This window comes from Garra rufa, chromosome 11 (assembly GCF_049309525.1).
Source record: "Garra rufa chromosome 11, GarRuf1.0, whole genome shotgun sequence".
Lineage (NCBI taxonomy): Eukaryota > Metazoa > Chordata > Actinopteri > Cypriniformes > Cyprinidae > Garra > Garra rufa.
In genome coordinates this window covers 31,982,208-32,008,164 of record NC_133371.1, presented here as the reverse complement: position 1 = coordinate 32,008,164, position 25,957 = coordinate 31,982,208, and the positions used below count along the sequence as shown (strand labels likewise).

At 35.6% G+C, this 25,957-nt stretch overlaps 1 protein-coding gene across 1 annotated transcript; it reads left to right on the top strand.

Annotated features, from left to right (window-relative positions):
• The first annotated feature begins 609 nt into the window (after nucleotides 1-609).
• On the top strand, nucleotides 610-5,725 carry cbln1 (cerebellin 1 precursor). The gene is made up of 3 exons (XM_073850740.1): nucleotides 610-1,189; nucleotides 1,630-1,749; nucleotides 4,638-5,725. The coding sequence occupies exons 1-3, from the start codon at nucleotides 935-937 to the stop codon at nucleotides 4,833-4,835; spliced, it is 573 nt and encodes a 190-aa protein (XP_073706841.1). The 5' UTR covers nucleotides 610-934; the 3' UTR covers nucleotides 4,836-5,725.
• Nucleotides 5,726-25,957: the final 20,232 nt, after the last annotated feature.

The following is a 25,957-nucleotide window of genomic DNA, read 5'->3' as shown; positions in this document are numbered from 1 at the left end:
ATGTACCCATATATATATATATATATATTTTTTTTTTTTACAGTGAAATTACATTTATTGTCCTTTTAAATATATTTTATTTACAATTACATAAAGTAACCCGTTAACACCTATTTACTGTTGCATTTTACAATATTTTTCTGTTAAAATTACTTTTTAATACAGTAGTCCTTCCTCCCTGCTTAAAGTTGGCTTGTCCATCTGTAGAAGACTGCCTAATCATCACTGCTGTCGTGAAGTGTCCTTTTCTCAGCAATAGGTGTCCGATAGTGAGCAAAAACAACTTTGTGAACTTCTTCCACCCGGCGTTCGTGAAGACAACCTCCGCTGAGCCAATCCATTCATCTTGAGTAAAATTTTAACGTGGCACGGAAGAACAAATTGCGTCCTTGTGTCCGTTCGAACGATGACAAAATAGCGCGCCCCCATTTCCCGAGGATCGGGGTGTCATCCCCTTCTGTCTGCTGAGTAGGGTCCACCTGTAAGATACTTCTTTTGAGGGGTGGGACCCCACCGGCGCTGTCACGAGAAGAGGCGGTCCGCGCACTGGCTTGGAAAAGGATTGGAAAAGTAAAGAGCGTCTCCTGCGCTGATTGGGGGCCCGGAGGGGAGAGCAAGGAGGGCGGGAGGATTGCGCTCACGAGCCTTTGTGTTTCACTTCTAATATCTCACATATCAATAATTGAGCGCGCGAGCAGACGGACCCCACGCGCTATGTATTCTACTGCGCGCAAGCTCGGCAAGGGCCTTGATCCGCTTTCCGTCGGCTCTTCCACTACGGACTGAGACGGAAACGAGGGGAAAAACTGTTATAGTTTTGACTTGAACTGTTGGGAAGGACTTCGTTTTACAGCTTTGGAGTGGTTTTGGTTTGGGATTTGAGCGCGCCGTGTCTTTGCGAGAAGACTGCTGTTAGGTGCGGAGCGAAGTTGGCATGATGTTGACGTTGGTGCTAGGCGCAGTGTGGTTCGTGTGCCATGCATACGCACAGAACGAGACGGAACCCATCGTACTGGAGGGGAAATGCTTGGTCGTGTGCGACTCAAATCCCACCTCGGATCCCACTGGGACGGCTCTTGGGATATCGGTGCGCTCGGGAAGCGCCAAAGTGGCTTTTTCCGTGGTGAGGAACACGAACCACGAGCCGTCGGAGATGAGCAATCGAACAATGGTGATCTACTTCGATCAGGTAAATTCACTTCATTGTGGAAATATGCACTTCTTTTGTTTGATCATACTTTGTACGCGGTCGCCGGTTGGGAATTGCGAGGGGATTTTTTTGTGTCACGGTTACAAATACAAACTAGATCACAAAATCAAAGAAATATCACTGCAATTAAACATTTAACTGATATGTGTAGTCTGGGGAAGTGTCACATTCCCTTCCACTTCGTTAAAGGTCAATTACAGGCTAATGGCTTTCAATTACATCTAATAGCCGTGAACTTCTTTTTCGTGTCATAAAACTATCCTCCATCTGCTCTTGTATGTATAATCAATCACGAAATGCTTTAAACGGTTTGCTGCTGTATAGCAGCGAGTTTCTATTGTAAAACTTAAAGGAAGTTATTCCATTACGCATGTTGCGTTTTATTTGACTTGCATTCTGATGTCTGCATCCTCCTTTAGGTACTTGTGAACGTTGGTAGAAGTTTCGATGAGGAAAGGAGCAATTTCTTCGCCCCGCGTAAAGGGATATACAGTTTTAATTTCCACGTAGTGAAAGTGTATAATCGTCAAACGATCCAGGTAAGTGCTCATACCTTTATGCTCACTAGTCTCTGAAGTGTTCTATGATGCGTGTGGGACAGTCAAGTGTGTGAGAAAATGTGAAATTTTCAGTCGTCTAGAGAGGAATCTTGCTTTTATTTCCTCAATTAACAACCAGCCTAAAATTTGGCGTGTAGACAAGGCTGGCGCTTGTTCAGGACCATGGACAGAGAACGCGTGAAAGATTCGCTTTTTTTGAAGAGTGTACAGCACAAATAATGAAATTTTATTTATTTATCTATCTATCTATCTATCTATCTATCTATCTATCTATCTATCTATCTATCTATCTATCTATCTATCTATCTATATATATATATATATATATATATATATATATATATATATATATATATGGGTAAATATGTAGGCTGTCTTTGACTAATTAAAGCGCAGTCGCTGTCTTGTCTCTCAGAGGATTTACAATTACATCCCGTTATTCCGCTGTGATCGGCGAATGAATTAGAAGCAAGTCAAATCACATACATCCCTATATATCACTGAAATGCATTGAAACACTGCCTAATTTAAGACAATGAGCTGGAGCTGTGTATAAGACAGACACAAATAAATATAAGATGAGACGATACATATATCGAAACCACAGCTCTAATCCAATTCAGATCATTAAATTAAGACAAATAATACACGAGAAACACGTCTTGCATTGGACGGCCTATTTCTTTTTTGAAGTTTTTGTACTGTGCTCACATGAATTACACGAGTTAAATTTGTACTTTATACATTTATTTATATATTTTTATCTGATATTACAATGATTTTGAGCAAAAACAGGTGAGTAGTAAAGAAGATGCTTATTGGCTAGGTTGTGCTGTGTATTAAGTGTGAAAGGCCAGACCTTTGAAGACACAACAGTGTTTTCAATTGATTGTTTTATAATAAAAGTATTGTCCTTAGTTAATTGTTCTTAGCTTATCATAACTAATGTGTCCAGACCAAACAGAAAATGTATTTGTATTTTTTTAAAAGCATACTTTCTTGATTAAATGCTATAGACCTTTGCTTCAATCTTTTCAAGTGCCACTTTTTTTTAAACAAATTTAATGAACAAAGTTGTTCTCAACTCAATATTTTTGGCTGGAGTAACACAGCTGACAATGTGTGAAATGCTTTGTTTTGCTGATAGAATAAATATTTCCTTTGTTCTTCTGTATACACTTCACACTTAGTACTTCAAAGAAAACATGAATTCCACTCTGTTGATCTGAGAGGGAGGAGCAGGCCTCTCTATTAGCATGCAGAACATATGATAAATACACACACACACACACACACACAGTGATCTGAAAGGCTCCATAAATAATCCAGCAACACACACAGTATCTCTATGGATCTCAGTGTATTGTTAGGAAGTATAACTGCATGCATTGGGTGTACACATATCTATTTTATTGCAGTTTCTTCCAGCTTAAAACCTCTGGTCATATCTCTATAGTCAATTTTATATTGTGTCACAGAGTAATGTACTTCACCACTCAAAGGACAAGTCCATCTTAGAACACTGGTGTCTGATAGGCAAAAGCCTTTTTAGATTCTGGTCTGGTTTAGGTGTCGAAATCAAGTAATCACATTGTCTATTTAAAATTCAAGTCAGTTGTTTTCATTACAAGTTAATTGTATCATAAAACTCGCAAACATGATTTAGTTAAGACATATTTTGTTAGCTTTGGGGATACTGACACAGACTGAGGAGTCTGTGCAAATTGTCGCACCAAGTTTTTCTCATGCAAACATTTTTCAATAGACAAAGCAGCAGACAGCTATGCATTTGAATATTGATTGCAGATATACTGCCCATATTTCGTGGAGCACAATTCTCTTAGAACCCGCAAATGTGACAGACGGTAATTAAGAAAATTACTCTCTGACCTAAAATAATGACCCTGTGAATAGATATGACAAAGGAGGAGGAAAAACATTTTGTCGTCGCTCGCGTCCAACCGTTATGACAGGCAAAAGAACTGAGAAAAAGAGAGAGAGAGAGAGAGAGAGAGAGAGAGAGAAAGAGGGGGGTTGTCCTCCATCACTCCACTGCGTCATTTGGACAGGAAGCTGTCTGACACTTCAGTTAAATGCAGCATTAAATTGTGCGTTGAGATCCGTTCACATTATCTCACAAGCCTTTTTTGGGTTCTTCCATACAATGGTCTATTTGTATGTTTTACATGTACTTGAACAATGAGGATGGAATTAGAATTCCAGGGCCTCAAAGCTGGAGGTTTGTTTTTTGAAAGGTGAAAGTCAGCCGGAAAAAACGATATAGAGCGCATGATGATTTTCTCACTTGACATTCTGTGAACAAATGCATTGAGTCATGATGAGGGTTTGTTAGCGGTGAGCCTTTTGTTGCTTTTTATCTCTGTGTAAGAGTGGTTCCCCATTGTGTAACTGCATTTTTGCATATTGATAATGATAGCATCTTATTTTGGTATCTGATGGTCATGCACAACATTCAAAGGTGCGTTTCCAATAATCGCAAGCTCACTGAGAGTTCTGTGCGGTATCAAATGTCATTTTCGCTCTTCTTCTGGCTCAGCCTGAGAATGGCTGGCATAGAAAAACACACAAATAAAGCAATGTGCCATTTTCATTTCCCCTGGCAAAAGCTCTATAAATGCTTTGATCAAGTTTTATGATTTCATGGGGAGCTGCCTACTGTATTATCAAGGGGCTTGTCAGCGTGCAAGAGAAAGGGAACAAACATGTATAGATTATGCATATTATTGTTGGTTAGAAGATTAAAACTGGCTTTGATTTATACTAATAACGTTAAAGTTGCAAGTTGGCCCGTTGGGGTTTTGTATACGTGTTTTACACTTGCTTATCTATATGCTTCCATGTTACAGGTGAGCCTGATGCACAACGGCTGGCCGGTGATCTCCGCCTTCGCCGGGGATCAAGACGTCACACGCGAAGCGGCCAGTAACGGCGTTCTGATTCAAATGGAGAAAGGTGACCGCGCCTACCTCAAGCTGGAGCGAGGCAACCTGATGGGCGGCTGGAAATACTCCACCTTCTCCGGCTTCCTGGTCTTCCCTCTGTAGAGGAGGGGCACGCCACGGAGGGACTATTGCTCTTTAGCTCGCCGGCTTGTGGGAGATAGAAGGGATATGAGGGCGGATGAGAGATAGAAAGATAGCGAGAATGTAAAGAAAACATATAGGAAGAGAAAAATTTAGTGTGGCAGGCTCTCAGTCGCACTCACTTTGCTCTGCTGCTTGACTACAGCTCTGGACAGCCAAAACTTTTTTTATTATCCTTATGATAATTGAAATAATATGGAAAGAAAGCATACCGAGGATCGTAGCCCTTCCCAATTCCCCCCTCTTCCTCATCCCATCACAATCCACCCTCACTTGAAGGATCGTCCTTCAACAGCCCAGACCCCATTTCACACAGGTCACATCTTTGTATATTCTCTCCATACGTACTCCATACCGTGAGTCTCAAACGCCATTGTCATTCCTCTCAGTCCAGACGCCCCTTCTTTTCTGGCTTCCTCCAGCTCACCCTTTCTTGTCTCTGAGAGGGTGTCTTTGCTCTGTCATGACTGAAGAATCTCTGAATCCCCGCCAAAAGACTGCATACTGGATATATACATATATAAATACATAAAAAAGTTTCTATATGATTATGATATACTCAACGCCTAACTGAATCTGGTCGACTCTCTCTGTATTTCTGTATTTCAGTGTTAATACTTAGTGATTGTGTGTGGATTTTCAGGCTGCTGTCCAACTACCAATGCTTCTTGTTTATGTTTCGGTCAAAATGTGGCTAAAATGAAACTATATCAGAAATACTATAAAGTACAAAGTTTTATTATCATTGATTGTAAGATAAATGTGAATATTTAGCAGACAAAATCCTCCCTTTTAATCAATTAACCATTGTTTTTTTTTCTTTGATTCAATAAAAATTAAATGGTACTTTTTATTTTTTCTTAATCTGATTCTGTGCTTTTGAAATTTTAAGATTGTCGCCTACAGAGCTGCAAACACAAATCATTTCACTAAAATGACTTCTGACAAAGCTCTATGTGTGTTTGTGTGAGTGAGTGCGAGTGCCACAGAGACACAATGACACACTCTCATTGTGCTCTCTCATGATGTAGATATGCTTGGCTAGTCTCTCTCTCCCTGTCTCTGTCTCTTTCTCTCTCTACCGGGTGATTGGGGCCTCTCTCTGCTGCACTCAAGGCTCTAATGAGCTCCTGGGGGGAAATTAGCGCTTGCATAATAAGCAAACCCCACTGTTTACACAAAAATCATGTTGTGTGTACATCTTTCCTACTATTTTCTTTCATTTTTACTTTTGCTTTGTCCTTGAGGCATTTCATACCATGAAAGGGTTTTTTAATCCATTTGATTCTCGGCTTCATTTGACGACAGTCTCCATCATCGCATATTTATTTTAGCGGTGCCATGCGCAGGAGCTGTAACCAAACTAAAAATACTCATAATTGGACAGAAAGGTTGAAATTGACTTGTATTTGTATTTGCATAATAACAAACACAAAAATGGAACCAGAGATGAACCCTCACCCTTCCAACATAGCAACAAGAGCTCAAGCGTTCTGACAGGCGACGCTCACCTCAGCACATTATACCACTATCTCTTCACAATAATGCTGCATTTGAAGGCCATATCAAGAAAACTTACTGCTTCAGTGCTCACCGTTTGGAGGATATGAAGAGGGTGAATAGACAAGTGTTGAGCTGTGAAATGTTAACACGGCACCATAAGAGCCGTAGTGTCCCTGCTGGCCTGTGCCCAGACAGTACAGGCCCGTTTAAAACCACTCATTAGTGTCTGCGCGCTTATCATTTGTCTGAGCGGAACTATGGAATGAGAGCTGAGGGGCATGTGGGAAGTGAAGGGGAAAAGAGAGCGAGAAAAAGAAAAAAATTACTTAGGCTGAGTGGTAATTATGGCATGTTGATGTTTTAGAACAATGATTCAAGATCAGTCTTTACCGTTTGTTTGAACTTTGCATAATTTTAAACAGAGCAGTTTCCTAACCCTGTGAAGTATGACATAAAATTGCAGTCAGAAAATAGAACAGTATGAAAGATTGAAGAATAAGAAAAGGTGTTTGATGATTTGTATCTTATTTGAAACATTAGGCTTTCATGGCCCATACAGTATGATATATTGAGAATATGGAGCTCACTCTTAAGGAGGAAAAAACGGAATTACTAAAAATATATAAATAGCTACAAAAAATAACTAAGCAAAAATATTCTATTTTGAGCAGTTAATTATGTGGCTAAAAATATAATGTAAATGAAGATACAGACTTCTTACAGAAATTGCATATAAATGTGACCCTGGACCATAAAATGAATCAGAAGTCGCACGGGTATGTTTGTAGCAATAGCCAACAATACATTGTATGGGTCAAAATTATTGATTTTTCTTTTATGCCAAAAATCATTAGGATATTAGGATCATGTTCCATTAAGATATTTTGTACATTTCCTACCGTAAATATATAAAAACCTAATTTTTGATTAGTAATACGCATAGCTAAGAACTTAATTTGGACAAGTTTAATGGGGATTTTCTCAATATTTTGATTTTTCTGCACCCTAAGATTCCAAATTTTCAAATAATTAAAAAAAATATATATCTCTGCCAAATATTGCCCTATTCTATCAAACCATACATCAATGGAAAGCTCATTTATTCTAAATAATAAAACAAAATAAATAATAAAAAAAAATTACTCTTATGATTTTGTGGTCAAGGGTCATAAATATCAGTTGTCACTCATGAATGCTCTTTAGTTTTCATTGTAGGGAGCAAAACATAATGCAATGCTGACTGAGAGATAGATCTGCAGATAATTCTCCCTTAAAAGCCTGTTGTATCATATTTGCAGTGTTGGGAAGGTTACTTTGGAAATGTAATAGGTTACAGATCACAAGTTACCCTCTTTAAAATTTTATTTATGTATGTAAAATGTAAGTAGTGTATTTCAGTTACTTTATTAATGTAACTGATTACATATGATTACTTTTTTGAATTTCAAACAAATTTTAATTGTTAATCATTTTGAAACATGTAAAGCAGACAAAACGTTCAAAATCTGTCAATTAGTTTAAGGTTTAAAGTGACACAGCAACCACAAAATCAGAATTTAGCACATTCTGAGGTCAAATACTAATTTAAAATCATAAGATATAGTTTATTAGCTATGATACTGTTTTTGAAAATCAAATCTTTGCATAGCTATGACAGGACACAGTGGTATCTAACAATGCTTTGGAAAAAACAATTAATCTTAAAAAATAAAGCATATACATGAAACCAAATAGGAACATTGGTGTGTCACATTTTAAAGCAGTCAATGCCGAAATCAATCAAATCTGTATGTGTGTGAAAATATTCAGATGCACCCTTTGTAATTTCATAACTAATTTATTGACACATTTTTTTCTCAGTAACTGCAGATTAGTTACATTTTTGTAATTAAATTGCGTAATTCCGTTACATGTAAATAGTTACTTCCCAACACTGCTGCACATCCTTTTCTTTCTACAAAAAAAATCTATATTGTTAATCAAGCTGTATCAAATATGATATAGCCTAGTAGTTTTATAGTGTTTAGACTCACTGTCAGTGCATAAACAGAGTAAGATGCACTACGTGCTGAACTCCTATGACTGACCAACATTTATTAGACTCAATCAGCCATAAAATAAAAGTCATCCGATAAAATATGAAGTCAGTCATCTGGATTTATGTCAGCGTGTGAGCGCGGTGTTATGGAGTGAGGTAGCCTAAAGGTCGTGCGAGATACGCGCCAAATGTTTCCTACTGTGGCACGTGCCAGGTTCCTCTCTGGGCTCGCGCCTGGTCCGTTGACTGGAGTACGGCGCGTCATCCATCTCTCCTGCTCTGACTAGATTCCCGGAGACCTCGGCCTTCGCTCATTACGGCGACGCGAGAGCGGCCCATAACGACGAAAAACAGCCATATGGCGTCTCTCCTGGAAGTGAGTTCCTGTTTAAGATTGATAGAGGGGGAGATTAAGGTGGTTACACTTTTGGTACGAGGGAGAAAAAACAAGGTGGATGTTTGTAGTGTAAGGACTGAAAGAAAGACGACGGCTACGTTTCAATCTACGTTACACAAATAGTCAGATTATTGATAATAAGCAACAAATTGGGTTGGATTAATACATTATGTCAAATCCCCGTTTAAACGCAGTTGCATTACTCCAATTGACCATATGCACGGATTACTTCCTTGTTTAGAAAAGCCAGCTAAATCATGAGCGTACTTTGTTTGTTTTCTCTACATAATCCATTAACAATCGAAGAAAAGTGTTGTTTGTCTAAGAGGACCAAACGTCCATGTATACCGTTTCAAGAATGACAAATGCCAGTTTAAAAAAATACCTGAGTAAATCGGCTAAATATGCGCGAGTCATTGCTATGATTGACAGTAATAACCGGACCAAACAAATGACAAGCTGATGTCAAAAAAAGAGCTTAACTGATTCAGACTAAATTCAGAGTAACAAAACTACAGCAGTAACAAGTTTGTGTTGGTTAAATATAGGCTATTTAATAGAGTTTACAGTTCAAGATAAAACTTAAAAGATGTAGTTATTAAATTTTATAAAATATTTCAAATTCCATAAGTGCATTATTTAATTATTATGCTATAAATATTTAACGTATTTGTAGTGAACTATATATTAGTATTTAAATAATTCACCTTTATAGGCTGTTTGTGTGTGAGTTTAATGATTTTCTGCACTTCCTATACTATATACTTAATGGCGGTAAAAGTACTACAATTTATTATACTAGTAATTTTATAATAAATCGAAAAGCAAGACGTCTTGAAAAATATAGGGAGTTTAAAAGGCAGCTGCATAATAAATAATCATCTGTTGCCATCTTTTGGTTATATGGGTAATTCCATATTATTTTAGCCCAAAAATAGACGTTGTTTTCCGTGAAAAGTCTTTTTTTCCGATGCCGTTTTATGAATGAAAAGTGAGTCCTTGAAGTACATTTTATTTCACAGCCGTAGAGTTAGAAAATAATAAAGGCTTTAAAATATTGCAAGATTTAAAAAATGTGTTCATGACTATGAAGGCAAGTTACTGATTATCAAGAATACGATTAAAATGTCTTTGAAGAGAAGTATTGCTAGCTAGCTAACTTTAGCCTAAACACGTTATGATAGTGTTTAGCTGTCAGCATTTAAATCTACAACTATGCAGATAAGGAGAGTAGCCTAAGGGATTACCAGGCTCCGCATTTAAATTATATGTTGTTAAATAATATGAAACTGAATGTTCATGCCACTAACATTGTTTATAATGTTGCAATTATATTTTTTCTCAGTTTCTGATAAGAACGAGGCAGTAGATGAGTCTCAAGAGTGTCCACCTAATATATAGCACATATAAAATGAGCTTCAGCGGAAGTTTACGAGCTGGCTTATCTTTATGCGGAAGTTCTAAAGAACGCTCCATGCATAAGGTCAGTTAATCGATCGGAAGATTGTTTGGCCGCCATTTTGTTTATATTACTACTCTGACCTACCACACACAATATTCAATTCTGTTTTTTTGCTGGCGGTTTAATTTGCCCTTTATTTAAAGCTGATGTCCACCTCAGGATAGAAGTTTGACTCTCGATTTTGTCTTTGTTCTTATTTTAAAGTTTGTGTTCCACTATGTTTTAAGCATCCAACCTGAGTCAAAGTAGGGGGAAAATGTTTTTAAAAGTGTAACCAGGTCCAGTAAAAAGAGAAGTTTGCACACATAATCGTAAAAATTCTTACAAAATGCTTTTATTCAGATAATATCAAATATCTGTCAAAATTCTTTTTGCAAAAAAATAAAAAATAAAATTGTCATTATAGAGTGTTTTCACAAGGGGTCATCAACTGGCCATATTGGCGGCTCTAAAGGTAAACAATGCTACTGAACCAAAAAACTTTTGCAGATTATTGCTTCTGAAAATAGTCAATTATTGTTATGTTTTGTGCTGTACTAATCAGTCGGACCGGGGAAAACATTTGAGGTATATAAACTGCCAAAAGTTATAACAAATGAAGGAGAAGAGTGCAAGAAACAGTCTGAGGAACAAAAGCGTTTGTGGTTGGCCAAACTGAACCAGGATTTCCAGGGCAAGAATCTTGACAACATTCGAGTTTGTTTTTCATAATTTCCGGTCAGATAGAAGACATTAGTCTAATATATTGATTAATACTGCTCGTGCATATCTTTCTTTACCACCAATTAACTTTAGTTTGTCAAAATATGGCCAGGCATTCGGGTAACTGACCAAACCGTGACGTAAGTGCAAACCCTCTATACGTAATTTGTTTTGTAAGAAGAATTTTGACAAATCTGTTTGATATTCTTTCTAATGTAATATGTATGTTACCATCAACATTAATGCTTTATGCTGGCCTCTGAATAAAATAATTTTCTAATTTTTTTCTACAATTTTGTGTGCGTCTTACACACTAAATTAGTTTCCATTTACAAACTTGTTTCATGGCTTTTTTGCTGGTCTGTTATTTAAAAAAAAATGATATACATTCCTATAGTGCGATTAAAACCACAGTACTGTTTGGTTACTCTTATTGTGAACATGGTATTATGTTTCAGTTAATTGCAGTATTGCCTTAATCACTTAAATGTAAGCAGACAGGTTCTAATCTAACACACTGTAGGCTATAAAATAATTCAGTGAAATTTTGTACTTTTGTAGAAAAAAGCTCATATAACTCGCAAGATAAGTGAAGGCCTTGATAACTGAATAAATTAGTTAAGCATAGTCTGTATCATTCTTCTGTCAGACATAAAATTACTCTTCACTGGCTCTTGGCAAAGGACAACGTCTTCCTGTCCCAATGTTTGTAAATCTTGCCAATTTCAAAATATAGCTGCTAAAACCATGCCCAGTGACAAGCAATTAGTGGACGGCTCAGTGGTAGTTATTTCTTTAAATGCAAAGGCAAAAAGTGAGGTGAGAGAGAGCAGCAATTAAAAGGGAAAGCGGTGAGACACTGCAGATTGAATTTTAATTGCCATATGAGGAACCATATTAGGAATGTTTGCTTTAACTGATGTTTACTTTAACTGTGATGCTCGAACAGGAGTGGAGTAATTATAACGGCCTCTGAAATTAAATGAACCGCCTGCTGAATTTGATTTGTGCTTTAGAAGCGAGTGACAGAGATGTTGACATCATTTTATCTGCTTTATCGGGGTTAGGCGCTCACGTCACACCAACGCTTATAATTACGCAGCATCATCAACATCTGCTGCAGGTGGCTCGGTTTATGAGCGCTTGATGCTGTGCAGGGTATTTGCTTCTAATTTCATGTTACCATGTTATTTATACAGAGAATTGGTGTTTGAGTATTTCAGACCAATAATGTGCTTAATTGGCCTACATCCAATAACGGATAGAGACTGCGGACTGAAAATGTACCTTCCCTATGTGGTGGTGGTAAATCATCCTCAAATCATGAATATAGCTCAACGAGTGATAAAATGCTATTTAAAAGAGACATTTTTGCTTTTTGAAGTGATCGCTAAATCACCTTATAGTTTAATCTCAACTCTTCATCTTGACATTTGGTGTATTATGCGTTTCAGGATTTTCAGTTTCTTCCTGCTTTATTTCACTTGTGTGAAAGATAGAAAGTGTTTGATTGTAGTTGAGTCTTTTACTTGTTCTATAGACTGCCTTGATCCCATAAAATCAAAATGGGTTTTGTGGTTTTTAGTCCATGTCAATTCATTTTTAGGTTAGCGTACTCCTAAATATTGATTTAATTCACTTTATCAGATAAGCACATTTTTTAATGTTTTTCTTGTGGGAAAACAGATCAGATATAGTGATGACTCATCCTGAACAATATTTGTCTGATCAGATATTCTCTAGAATGACAGTACCAACCTCCTAATAACACCCTGCCACCAACTAGCAAGGGAATCATGGTTTGTAACTGTGACTATACTGTACAAATGTAAAGCTTTTATTTCTATATGGTAAGTGGAAAAATGTAATTTTAAAGTAAAATCTACAGATTTAAAAAAAAAATCATCATATATTTTATAGTGAAAAAAATTTAGACTGACATTCCCATAATCGAACCTTTGCAGGGAGTTTGATTGAAAGGCAATCTGACCAATCATAAGGCAGAATCTGCCATTTTAGTTTGACAAACAAACCAGACAGGGAGGAGTAGAATTAACATCAGTGAAGCTGAACTTGAAAAATTGTATGTATTGATGTCTTTCTGTGGTTGAAACAAGATACCTTTTGATATTCATTCATGTTTATTTTGTGGTATAATTAGTAAAAAGGAAGATCTGATATGTTCACATGCCGATTTATTGTTTGAATTTCTTACAAAATGACAAAATGTAAAAACTCGTACCAAAAGTAACCTGCTCTGTCTTGAGCGTTGTCAGTTTTCTTTTTGCTCAGCAATTTGTGTGAGAGTCTTTTTTGAAATTAATCTTCATTTCATTTCACCATGTTTTTTATATATTATTTTTTGGCTTAGCTTAAAGAAAGACTCTAACCCCCGGTTTCACAGACAAGGCTTAAGCCTAGTCCTAGACTAAAATGTAAGTCTGAGCTGTTTCAACTGAAATAAAATTGCACTGATTGATTGTAAAATATATCAGTGCCTTTGTTTTGTCTCAAGATGCACACCAGTAATGTTTTTTTCTAAGCATGGTTATAAAAATTACTTAAATGTCCTAATTGAACTATGGCCTAATCCTGGCTTAGTCTAAGCCCTGTCTGTGAAACCAGGCCTAAAACTCTTAATTCATCATTTTGTCTCTTTTATTATTATGCCGATGATCAGTGTTATACAGATATACAGATATAAAACACATTTGATGCCTTTAGATGAAATATTAACGTTATATTGGTTAATGAAATGTACATTTTTCCCTTTAAATTTAAAGTTCAGTCTCGTAAAACATCAAATGTAGCTAGTGTATATTTTTACAGTAAAGTTCTGGCAATCACAGCAACCGTTTTACCATAAATTTCACTGGTTATTTTTTTTTTTTAAGGAAAGCATAACAGTTCATAATTAAAACACATTGGCTATTTTTAATTCAGTATGTCCCATCCTAACTTTTACTAGGCAGGAAAGCATATTTGAACAAATGGCTGAAAATAACATGTTGTGAAATTAATGGATACCAAGGTAGCTTCGATATTATATGAACTAGTATAGAACTTGTCATATTTGTTGTCAGTAGACACTAGCTTGCTTCTGCATAGGCTCCTAAGATGATGATCTTATGACCTTCACTAGGGATGGGTGATATGGGCTTGAAAATATCACAACATTTCTGGTATTTATTGCGATAACGATATGAATGACGATAAATCAGGGAATCTTATGAATCCACTAAGAGACAAAAAAAAAATCCAGTTTCTTTTGAGAAAATTACTATCTTTCCTATTTTTACGCAAAATAGGGTGTTGTGAGCACTACTGAGTACACACATAATGTAGTGACTGTTTAATTCATACTAGAAGCCGGAGGGCGCCCTTGCGCATAAACTCGACATATGTATCCACTTTTTTCTATACGCGGAAATCTCGCCCGACTGGAACGGTGCTTTACATTTCTGGTCTCTGGTGTTTCTAGTCAAATTAACATATTTTCTTAGCTGATAATATAATGTTAAACCTGCACACATTTTTATATTTAGTTATAGAGATATATTCCGAACCGTTAATCTAATGTTAAACCTATTAAAACGTTTTTAAAAGTACATGACTTCATAGCGCCATCATTTTGCACTGTCGCAATGACCGTCATTTGTCAGTACCTCACTCCTCAAAGTTTAATGAGTGTGTAAATGACATGAAGCTGCCGACGTTAGCTAAATACAGATAGACACTATTTAATTGGGTTCCTATGGAGACCGAAACAGAAGAGCATCCAATCTGACATTAGAATTTGTAATGACAGCGCTCATCGTTTAGTCAGGAAAAAGGACTATATTGAAAAAGTTTTAATTCAGTCAAACTTTTTTACCGTCTTTACATGGATTTCTATGGAGACCAGAACAAGAAAGCACCCAAATGGAAGCTAGAATCCATCATGGTGCTGCTAGGGCTGGGAATCGATTCCAAAAAGAATCGATTCCTCGATTCCGAGGCATTGGGAATCGAGAGTCGATTCCAATGTTTGGAATCGATCCCATTAAGGGGAGTCGACTCCTCATTCAGAGCCGTTTTCATTTCAGCAAAACATCCCATTATGGCTGCAAATCTCGGTCACCAATAAAAACGAGTCATTTCTAAACTCGTCTGAGTTCAAGGATGCATGCAATTTGCCTCTTGCTCGCTAATAGTTATTATAAGTCTGATTCTTTTCCACGAAAAAAATCGTTTGGATGGATTATTTAAATGAACCAGTTCAAAAAACGATTCCAAAGTTTTTTTTTTTTGCAGGAAACTGGCTCATGTTGTCCATAATTTTGAGCGCTGCACGACAGAATAGATCATGACGTGATCGAGGGCCTTGATATTATTTACATCTTGAATAAATGCTATTTTAACCGTTCTATCAGCAAATGAAAGAAAACGCAGAGAGTGCATGATATCAGTGGCCGAGAGCGCATCTGATTGACAGCTACGCCACTAGCTCTTATATCAGTGTTGTTGTTAAAGTTCTGTTTATTTTGTTTCAGTGTTTGCTAATTTTGTCATTTTAGACTTTTTTTTTTTTTTTTTTATCAAATGAAGCTTCATATTGTGAGAAGGCAACTTTCTACGACCATTACATCCTGCATTCATTGCAAAATTAGCTTCATCCGATCTTAAAAACAAGAATCGAAATAGAATCGGAAACAACAGTGAGGAATCGAACCAGGAATCGGAATCGGAATCGATTCCAAAAATTTCGGAATCGAACAGCCCTAGGTGCTGCTCAACGGTTACTCAGGAAAAAATGTGGATAGCAGCAGTAATAGTTCTCACAACACTCCAGGAAATTCCTATTATGGACAAAAGTATCCAGTTATCGCTGTAGTTTAATAAAACACATATAGAGAAATTTTAACTGAGGAAACTTGATGACAATGAACATCCGATTGCAACAATATATGGTTTGTCTGTTTTTTTCAGACAATCTTGGGTATTTTTATAAGGATAAAGTAGATTTATAATGCAATGCTAATCAACATAACTTTTATCACTATATATAATACTGTAAAATAGTATGATTTCTGCCTCATTATTTTAGTGATTTTAATTACTTCAAACACTCGACTAAAGTTAATATGGAGAAAAAGCTCTGCATGATCACACACAGAAATATGTCACTTTATCGTTATTATCGCGTGGAGAATTTTTACCGGTATATCGCAAATGATAAAATACCGCCCATCCCTAACCTTCACAAAAGACTTTGTTTTTTATAATTAAGTATGAGGCAAGTTTTAAAATATATTTATTTAGTGACATGAATGATCAAAGGCAATTGAGTCATAAAATATAAACACGTTTTCTGGGTTGGACACATTTGAAACGTTTCATGAAGAATTATGTGGGTTAATGGCTTGAAGTGAATTTGGGGATTTATTGTTTCTCTAAATTTTTCCATGGGGAAATAAGATTGTAAACTGCAGGGATATTGATGATATTGTCAAACGACTGAACACCCAACACTTTAAATATTTAAAATGTTAGGAAGTGATGTTTCAGCAGATTGTGTCACCTTTTAAAGCCAGACAATATGTCACTTCAAGTGTTAACCGCTCTACACCGTCAGTCAGATGATTAGTTGGAGACCTGTCGTAGAAAATGTGCTAGGGTGTTGGCTTATGCCTTTAATTATTTAGAAAATACATCAGTTTTGTCTTGGCCCTGACAGCGATTTTAAATTGTCATGTTATGTTATCTCAGGAGAGATTCAGATGTTTTCTTTTTTTTTTGTAGTCTTACAACAATCTAAGTGATGTTCAGTGTCTCTTAGCATTTTATTTTTGCCTTCTAGAACTTGTGGGCGAGAAGGCCTATTACGTTAATGGGGAACAATTGAATGTTAGTGTCACAAATTATCTCTGCGAATGATATCATTGTGCAAATTAATCCCCTTCCCATAAACAACGCCGGCATGCTTAAACTGAGAGAAAGAGAGAGAGGTTTTAATCATGCTCATAATTAGTTTATGCGCGCTTCATTTAGCTACAGCGCGTTTATCCGAGTCCTGTTGTACTCACTTTAGCAGGTTAATGTGTTTTCTGTTTACAAACAAAAAATGCAATTATCTCTTTTATCAAATTAGGCACATTTTCAGTGCATACACCTAGTCTGCCATCTACCACACTTAAGAAACAAAAGTGTGAGTTGAGCTGTTATCAAACATCAGCATTTCGCAAAAATGTATCATCATTTGCTCTGTGCTGCGTTGTGTGTGTTTTTTTTTTTTTCTAATTGTCTGTCTATAGATGTCAGAATGAGTTGGTGAGAATAAGAAAGGGAGTGTGAATTCAGAGGGCACGATTTGGCTGAGTGGTGCCATAATTGGGAGGAATGGCTTGGTTTCGACTGGAGCGTAAACACAAAGCGCTGGAATATTACATTTATTTCCTGACGCGTTTCTAAGAGCTCTTTAGCAGCCCTTAAACTGTCACCAGGCTCAAGTTTGTCATTACTATAAAGGGCTGCAAATCTACAAGTCATCAAATATGGATGCAGGACCTTGGAGGGAGGGAAATTTATGTGGAGAGAGGAGAATAATTGTATGACTGCCTAAGTATTTTAGATAAGTCCTAATTACGCAGCAGAAAGCAGCACAGAGGGGCGGATAAGAGGAAAGTGGGGCTCGAACGTAATGTTTCTCGTTGTTTCAAGAGGGTTACGATCTGACGCAGTCATTTGAAGTGAATTTAATTCTCTATTGCTTTAATTGCAGATGAACTGCATTCAAGCAAATTATGTTATTCTGAAAGCACAATCTCAGTAGCTTTTTGGCACCACATTTAACATGGTGATTAGGAATGCTGTCATCAGATGACATAGTGATCTGTTTTCATTATTAGGGTTAGTATAGTAAACTAAAACCATAAAAACTTGTTTTCATTTGTTAAAATAAAATAAAGTCAATTTTTTTTATTTCAACTAGTTGACAAGGCAACATGTATTATTTTAATTTAGTTTAACTTGATGTACTAAAATAACTTAAACTAAAATGAAATAAATAAAAACTCTACAGACATAAAAAGCTACTAAAAATTACAAAAACACAAACAATTACTAAAACTTTAATTAAAATGATAGAATGAGAATGGAAAATGTTAGTAAAAGCTAATTGAAAATATGAATAAAAACTATAATAGTCTAATTAATATTAAAATAACACTGATTATTATTATTATCATTATTATTATTTATCAAACAATATTGGATTTATATTTGCCAGTATAGGATATTTAATTGTACACTCTTATTTTGCCTATTCTTACATTTAGATTATCTCTGCCACCATTTACTGCTTGCTTAAAGTTGATTGTGCATGAATTTTAAAATTCTGGCCATTACTGATTAGCATACAGTTCTTATGGTGTTAAAATTTAATTAAAGACTAAAATCACTGTTATTCTTAATATGTGACCCTGGACCACAAAACCAGTCTTAAGTCGCTGGGGTATATTTGTAGCAATAGCCAAAAATACATTGTATGGGTCAAAATGATTGATTTTTCTTTTATGCCAACAATCATTAGGAAATTAAGTAAAGATCATGTTCCATGAAGATTTTTTGTAAAATTCCTACTATAAATATATCAAAATGTAATTTTTGATTAGTAATATGCATTTGTAAGAACTTAATTTTGAGAACTTTAAAGGTGATTTTCTCAGTATTTGGATTTTTTTGCACCCTCAGATTCCAGATTTTCAAATAGATGTTTCTCGGCCAAACATTGTCCTATCCTAACAAACCATACACCAATAGAAAGCTTATTTATTGAGCTTTCGTATAATGTATACATCTCAGTTTTGTAAAATTTAACCTTATCACTGGTTTTGTGGTCCAGGGTCACATATGATTTCTTTTTTTATTAATACAGTATATACATTTTTATTAGGCAGCGGCTAACACTAAGTGAAAATAGCTATTCTATGTGCACTATGTCAGCATTTTCAATATTTTTTCCAATAATATTAGTTTGATGCTATTTATACTACTTAGTGCAAGTGGCAGATATCTGCAACTCATTATTGTAGTACATTATAAAAGAGTATGCAATAATAACGTATTGAGTGTAAATGATCATTTTCATAAAAAATTAATAAATAAATGCAAACTTGGGACATTAAAGGCCTCATTACACCTAATCCTAACCGATAAACACCCGTGAAGTGCTTTATTTTGCAGTTTTTAATTATTTCCTTAATTTTATTGAAAATAAATGCCTTTCCGATCTGATATGTGATGTGAAAAGGCAGAAGAATGAGTTCGGCAAAAGGTGGAATCGAACTTCGATCGCATCAAAAAGTCACCATTACATGCTTTACCATCTACGCCATTAGAGTTTAGCAATTAGCCTATTAGGCTATTAGTTAGTGTAATTAGCCTATTAGGCTATTTGCTCTTATAGACACTCCATAATTAGGCTATTTGCACTTATAGACAATCCTTTTTTTATTATTGGTCATTTATCCACCTTTTTCTTCAACACTAGAAATAACGAGAAGTGCAGTAAATGGTAAAACTGTTTGCACTACAAACCAGCTTATAATTAAGATAATGCATTAAAATAATATGGTAAGACACCAATTTGCAATATCAAGCAGCAATACAAACTGTTGTACAGCTAAAAATAGCTAGACGTGAATGAGACAGGAAGTCAGACCCATAAAATTTACAAATGGCTGCACCCACTCTTACGGGAAGAACAAGGTGGATAGTTAATTAATGAAAATTATCGGCTTATTGTTATCACTATTATCATAATGACAATGAGTGTTGTTTGTTTTAGTGCTCCAACAAGGCTTGTGTGTGGAGTGACCATGTACCATTAAGAGATCTTAGAGCCCTGAATGTTCTTCTTCAGCAGTGCTCAGTCTGAGCCTCAGATAACTGATTTCATTTCCCCCCTTGTGCCTGTGAACAGAGGATCCCGAACATTAGCCATCTAGTTGCGGTGACACCGACTTCTCCATTTTCACACGTGCCAGTACAATCCGTTCCATCTCTCACATACCTTGGTCCCCGCAGCCATTGAAGATGATGAAAACTTCTCTAGTGACATTTAGTAACCTTTTCCACTGAGAGACAGGGGGATGGAGATCTGAAAGACTGAGGGGGGAGTGAGGGAGGGGCTGACATCTATACGTGGCATTCTTCTTTGTGTCACCTCGCCACATGTCCTCTCCTCCTTACTTTTTTTTCAGCCCACCTCAGTCCTTGGCACCGGCCATTATGAGCTGCATTGTGTGGAAGCTCTGTCCACAGTAATAGCAGCTTGTGTTTGTGTGCCGCTGTGACCATGAACGACGTTTAGGGACGGGTGCTGTTCTTAAATATGTCACAGAACATCAGGAACATCTCTCATAAAAGTCTGTTGACTATTATGAAGAGAAAATTGCTAATAGTCTTGGCAGATAAGGGAAGCAATGTTGTCCTGGGTCCTTTGATGAGGACGCCTACTAAGGTCCCCTATGGCAGAAGTGTTATGCCCATTTACTAGAGTAAACTAGTAAAACCCATGAACTGGGATAAATTGAGAGAGCAAATAAAGTTTGTATTGTGCCATGTGTAGTCTGTAGCCCTTAAAATGCAGTAATTTATAGGCACTTAGTGATTTCATTGTTGTCCAAAATAAAAATGCTAGAATTTCCCAAATTTTGGGGTATTTTGGATTTTTTTTAAAAACCTACTTCTGCAAACAAATCCTAGGGTTTTCACCTAATCGGAACCAAACCAGTACAGAAAGATTCTTTGGAGAGTAAATATCAATAATTATCAAAAAAAGCTGAACTTTTCAACACCAAAACGTTAATGGGGGTGGATCGGTTTTTACTAAAATGCCTAAAACTCTTTGAACGGAAAGAGATATTTTCACCAAACTTGGAACATGTATGTAAGATCTCAATCTGGTGCTATAACAGGGGAAAACACAAAAACGTCTATAACTATGCACCCATTAGTCCGGCACAAGTGTATATGAGGACATATCATATACACAGTGTATCTCAAAAAACACAGTCGCCATCGGCAAATGAATTTTGAGCACCTAATAGACAAGGTTAGAGCACATGTTTGACTCATAGCCCTACAGTTATGTAAGAATTTTGAAAGAAAAATAAATTTGATGCCTCTGTAGTCATGTGGTGTTTGACACATCCACACAAGCCTCAAGAACCACTGCTGTCAATCAAATCCTTTATTAATATTCTCGATTATGTAAAAAGAATACTTTTCCAACTTAGTCCTAGGTTTTTCACTCAACCTCTACATAAGCACTGCAGCACAATTCTCTCTAGACTTAATTAATAAGATTAATAATAGATTAATAATAATAAAAAAAAGTTACATTTTACCCTTTGGGTAGCTATAACAGGGACGTTTAGAAAAGGAACGTGTTCAAATATACCCCAAAACCTATAAATCCTAAATTAAAGCTCAAAACTTCACAAAACTAGTTAAGCACATGCGACAGATGATTCTAAGATGATTTAAGCCTGCAAAGTTTTATGGAGATTTAACCATAGGTGGTGCTATAACAGTCATAAAATCAAAAATCGTCATATTTCTATGGTAAATTACCTGGATTTGCCAAAAATGCTTTTTAAATAATTGATTTAGCTGGTTACAGGCTTGTTAAATAATGTATTTTTCAAATGTGCTTAAAGGGGCTATATGTAACTTTCTGAAATTTAAACTCGCGACTGACACCTGTGGCCAAAAAACGAAACTGCTCTTCCTTTCTGCTCGCTCTCGCAGCGCGCGCTCGTACGTACACACTTCACAAGTCATCCGCTGCAAAGAAGTCAACATTATGTTTACAGAGGTAAGAACAGTCAAATACATATATTGTTTGAGAAACTAAGTTTGTTTGCAATATATATGACTAGTGGTGGTGGCAGAGTGATCTGAAACATTTAACATGAACTTGACGTCACATCCGCAGACAGTGCACGAAAAATCCGACCCGACAGAAAATAGGAAAAATAGATACAGGCTTATAGGTGCACCCACTGTGAGCTGACAAGGTGTCAGTATGCTCATCAGGAGATGTTTGAGTCATAAATGGTCAAATAAAAAGGCTATTGTTACGTTTATTTTGGGGAAAAAGTTACATATAGCCCCTTTAAATGTCTTCAAGTGCCTGAACACTGATAATCGCTGCACAGCTATGTTATTTATCTATTTATTTATTTATTTATATAATGAATGTATTAATTTCTATGCTAATTTGACAAAAATTCAGTTCATGTGGTAATTCACATATGAATCTCTTGCAAGCAGCAATTCAATTTGAAAATATTTTCGACCACTCCTAACTTCAAAAAATCTGGGGGGCAAAATTCTGTGTTCTGTGTTCCGTTTACTCCATATGGTCAGTTACATGGACATTACAACTTGACATTGAGTTTCAGAAAATTTGGCACAACGAAAGTGTTCTGGAAAGTGATTTTGTGCCTCTCTGTGATGGTACCACAAGGCTTTTCACTTATCGATCTCAGGCTTCTGGAGGGTATGAATGATTTGTATGGGAATAAATGGCTAAAAGACCGTGATTTAACATTCATAAATGTTGGTGTTAAATATTTGCGCATATACCATGTAAAACAGTTACCATCTATAAAGAGCTGAGAATATTGCCCATTTTCAAAAATATTTATTCACTCAGAGAGTGAGTGTTCTGTCTATTCATTTGTAATGAATGGAAAAAGATTCTGTGCTCCTGGGACAGGAAGTGAGTAATAGCACAGAGGGCATCGGATTAAATACACAGAACCACAAACTCAAAGAAGTGCTCCTCTGTGCCCTCTCGCTGTCTGTCTCTTTCTGTCAAACACACACACACACACACACACACACACACACACACTGACTATTAGCAGATTAGTCAGCTGTTTTATCTGATAAAGGAACCCTATCGTGGCATGTCACACAGAGGAGGAGAGCAGTGAAGGGAGCCGATTTCTCAGGCACTCAACAGCCGCTCTGCTTCCTCTGTCATACCATCACTGTTATATTCTCCCTCTTTCTACCCTAGATTCCACCATGTCTCCTTCCACAGTGGTTTCAGAGCAGTGTGATAAGATTTCCAAACTATTCTCACACCATGTTGCCCTTTTTAGCAATTTTGTAAAGGTAGAATGAATCTTAAGGTTCAAAGTCCTGCGATATTAGCTCCTGCAGACCTTTCAGCTCTAGCTCAATGATTTGATTTTGATGTCATAAATTGTATGGGCATGTAAATCCGGTGTCTGTTGGTATCAGCAGGGAATAGAGTGCTGCTACCTAATTAGAGTGGAAAGGACGATCTGCAGATTTTGCTGTTAAGACTCACGGTGTTCAATTGAAGTGCTATGTAAGTGTTTTGCTGTTGTTGCATGATATTACAGGAGTTAGCATATTTGGGCAATTGGTCACTTGAGATGACCGTTCATATCTGTGTAAATCTGCTGAATTTTATGCCAAAAAAGTTTCACGTTGAACTAGCACAGTAGTATTTGTTTTTAAAGGTAATTGATTAAATGCATGAAATTTAATCTCAGTGTTTTCTGAGAAAACCCTTAATTTAAGATAATTAAATACAAATCATTAAAAAGCAGTATGTCATTTGAATAAGTGTATTTGTATTGTTCTATTTTCATAGCATTAGTCCATCTCTGCCCTATACATACCACAGCAATCCAATTTGTTTTCATACTTGTCAATCCGTCTAAAATGCTGTTTTAATAGGACATCTTTTTGCATTCCATCTGTGCTGTTTAATTGTTGAACTATTTCCATATGTACTGTAACTTAATGTTTTTAGCTGTTTCATTTAATCTGAGCCAGGTAGGGCATGATTAATCGCATTCAGTTTATTTGATCTCCTTTAAAATTAATCACATTAAATTAAAGTGTTTAATTGACAGTCCTATATTTAACATGAAATGTAATTTGCCTTATAGTGCCACATTTTGATGTAAATTCTAATAACAAATGAAAAAGGTAAACAGTGTTGGTGAGTAACTAGTTTGTTAAACCTATTTAGTTGGTAACTATCTAGTTAATTCAGTCTAACCGTAACCACACTCTTTATGTTTCACAAAAGGTGCTTTGTGGTGAAAGAATTTTCTTTAGATTATAAAAAGGTAAGAAAGAGATGGTTCTGTGAAGAAAAAACTATCTGTAATACATATAAAAAGTAAATCATTAAGATTTTAATCTGGAACATGTTTCTTTTTTGTTTTTCAACTGTTCTTACAAAATGTCCTTACCGCAATGTTACAATAATGTTCATTATAAAAAAAAAATTCTTTTTTAATTTCTAAAAAAGCTTTTTCAAATTTTGTGAATACTGATATTAAAAAATAATCATCATGGTTTTTTCTATGCCATGTAAAATTTAGACAGTAACCTTAGATGACAATTGTTTCCATACGCACGAAAGATAACATATTTAACTTTTTATTATGACAGATGTTGCAATTTCAATGTGTAAATCATCTCAGCTTAAGTGTTATAATACTTTTTTTTTTTTTTTTGCAAATAAAAATATGAAAAATAAAATAAAAAAATAAAGCAGTGCTGCGGTAATGGCATCTTCTGTCGATAAGGACACAATGTTAAAGTGCCATGAAATCAAAAACAGGCTAATGTAGAGAGCAACTGAAAGAAACATTTCACTTTCCATAAAAACTTGACTTGTTTGTCTTTGATAAAATGTCATAATAAAAGCCGTTTTTAATTGTTGCTGTAAGGACTCAAAAGTGTGGGACATGCACATTTAGTTGAAAAAAAAATCAGTAAATAATACAAAAAAAGTAAGATGCTGTAAATTAATATGTATATTGAACAATTCCAAATTCAACAACAAATTCAATTTGAAATAATGTCAAATTGTAATTCAATTAGCTTATTTTATGTATCTCAACATTTTGACAAGAGTTGTGAGACATGAATTATAAATGCTTCATAATTGTATATTAAATAACAGTAATAATTAATTATACTTTTTATCAAGGTGTGTAATGACACTGTGAATATATTTATAAAGCATCATATGACAAATTTGAACATAAATCTAAAATTTCACTCTTGGGACTTCTGCCCGTAGTTGCAGAAAAACTTATATGCTTTATTTTTTAAATTAACAAGTTTTGTCCAGATTTAATCAAGATTTGATTTTAAAAACAGTATCATAGCTAATACTAGATCTTTGTTATGATTTTAAATCTGTGTTTAACCTCAGAATGATCTCAAAGTAAAAAAAGGTGCCAAAGTCTTATTTTGTGGTGGCTGTGCTTTAAAATTAAATAATTATAATCTTAATTCAAGTGATGAAGGATCTTGAAAGTCTGACAGTAATCAGTGTTGAGTTGTACTGTAAGGTTAACACTGCCTGCTTCAAATGTTTGAAAATGATTAACACTTTTAAAAAATGTAGCAATGTAAATTTTGAAATGTAATCAGTTACATTACTTAAAGTATTTGAAATAGTTAGACAACTTATTGCATTTTAAATAGGGTAAGTTGTAAGCTGTAACTTTTTACATTTCCAAAATAACCTTCCCAACACTGAAGATAAAATAACAAAACAAAATAGAAGACTGTTAACCTTAGCTTGAAAAATCGAAATAAATAACAGAAAAGGAAATAAAATATGGAAAAAAAGTCCTAGAAAGAAACTCGCTCTCTATCTCTATCTCTCTATTTATTTTGGTTGCTCACCACTGAGGTTCAACTTTTAAAAGTGCAAGCACACATATTTTAAAGGCTCACTGCTAGATATACAGTGCAAAATATTAACATTCGTGTCATTTGATCTGAGAAACAGGACCAAAGTTTTACAATACAACTAGACAACGCAACAGGTTCAACAGGCTATAGAGTCTTTATAAGCTGAAATATCAAATGTGAACTGAATTTCAGCTGAAGAGCATATGCACCATCTTAAAATTAAAAAGTTT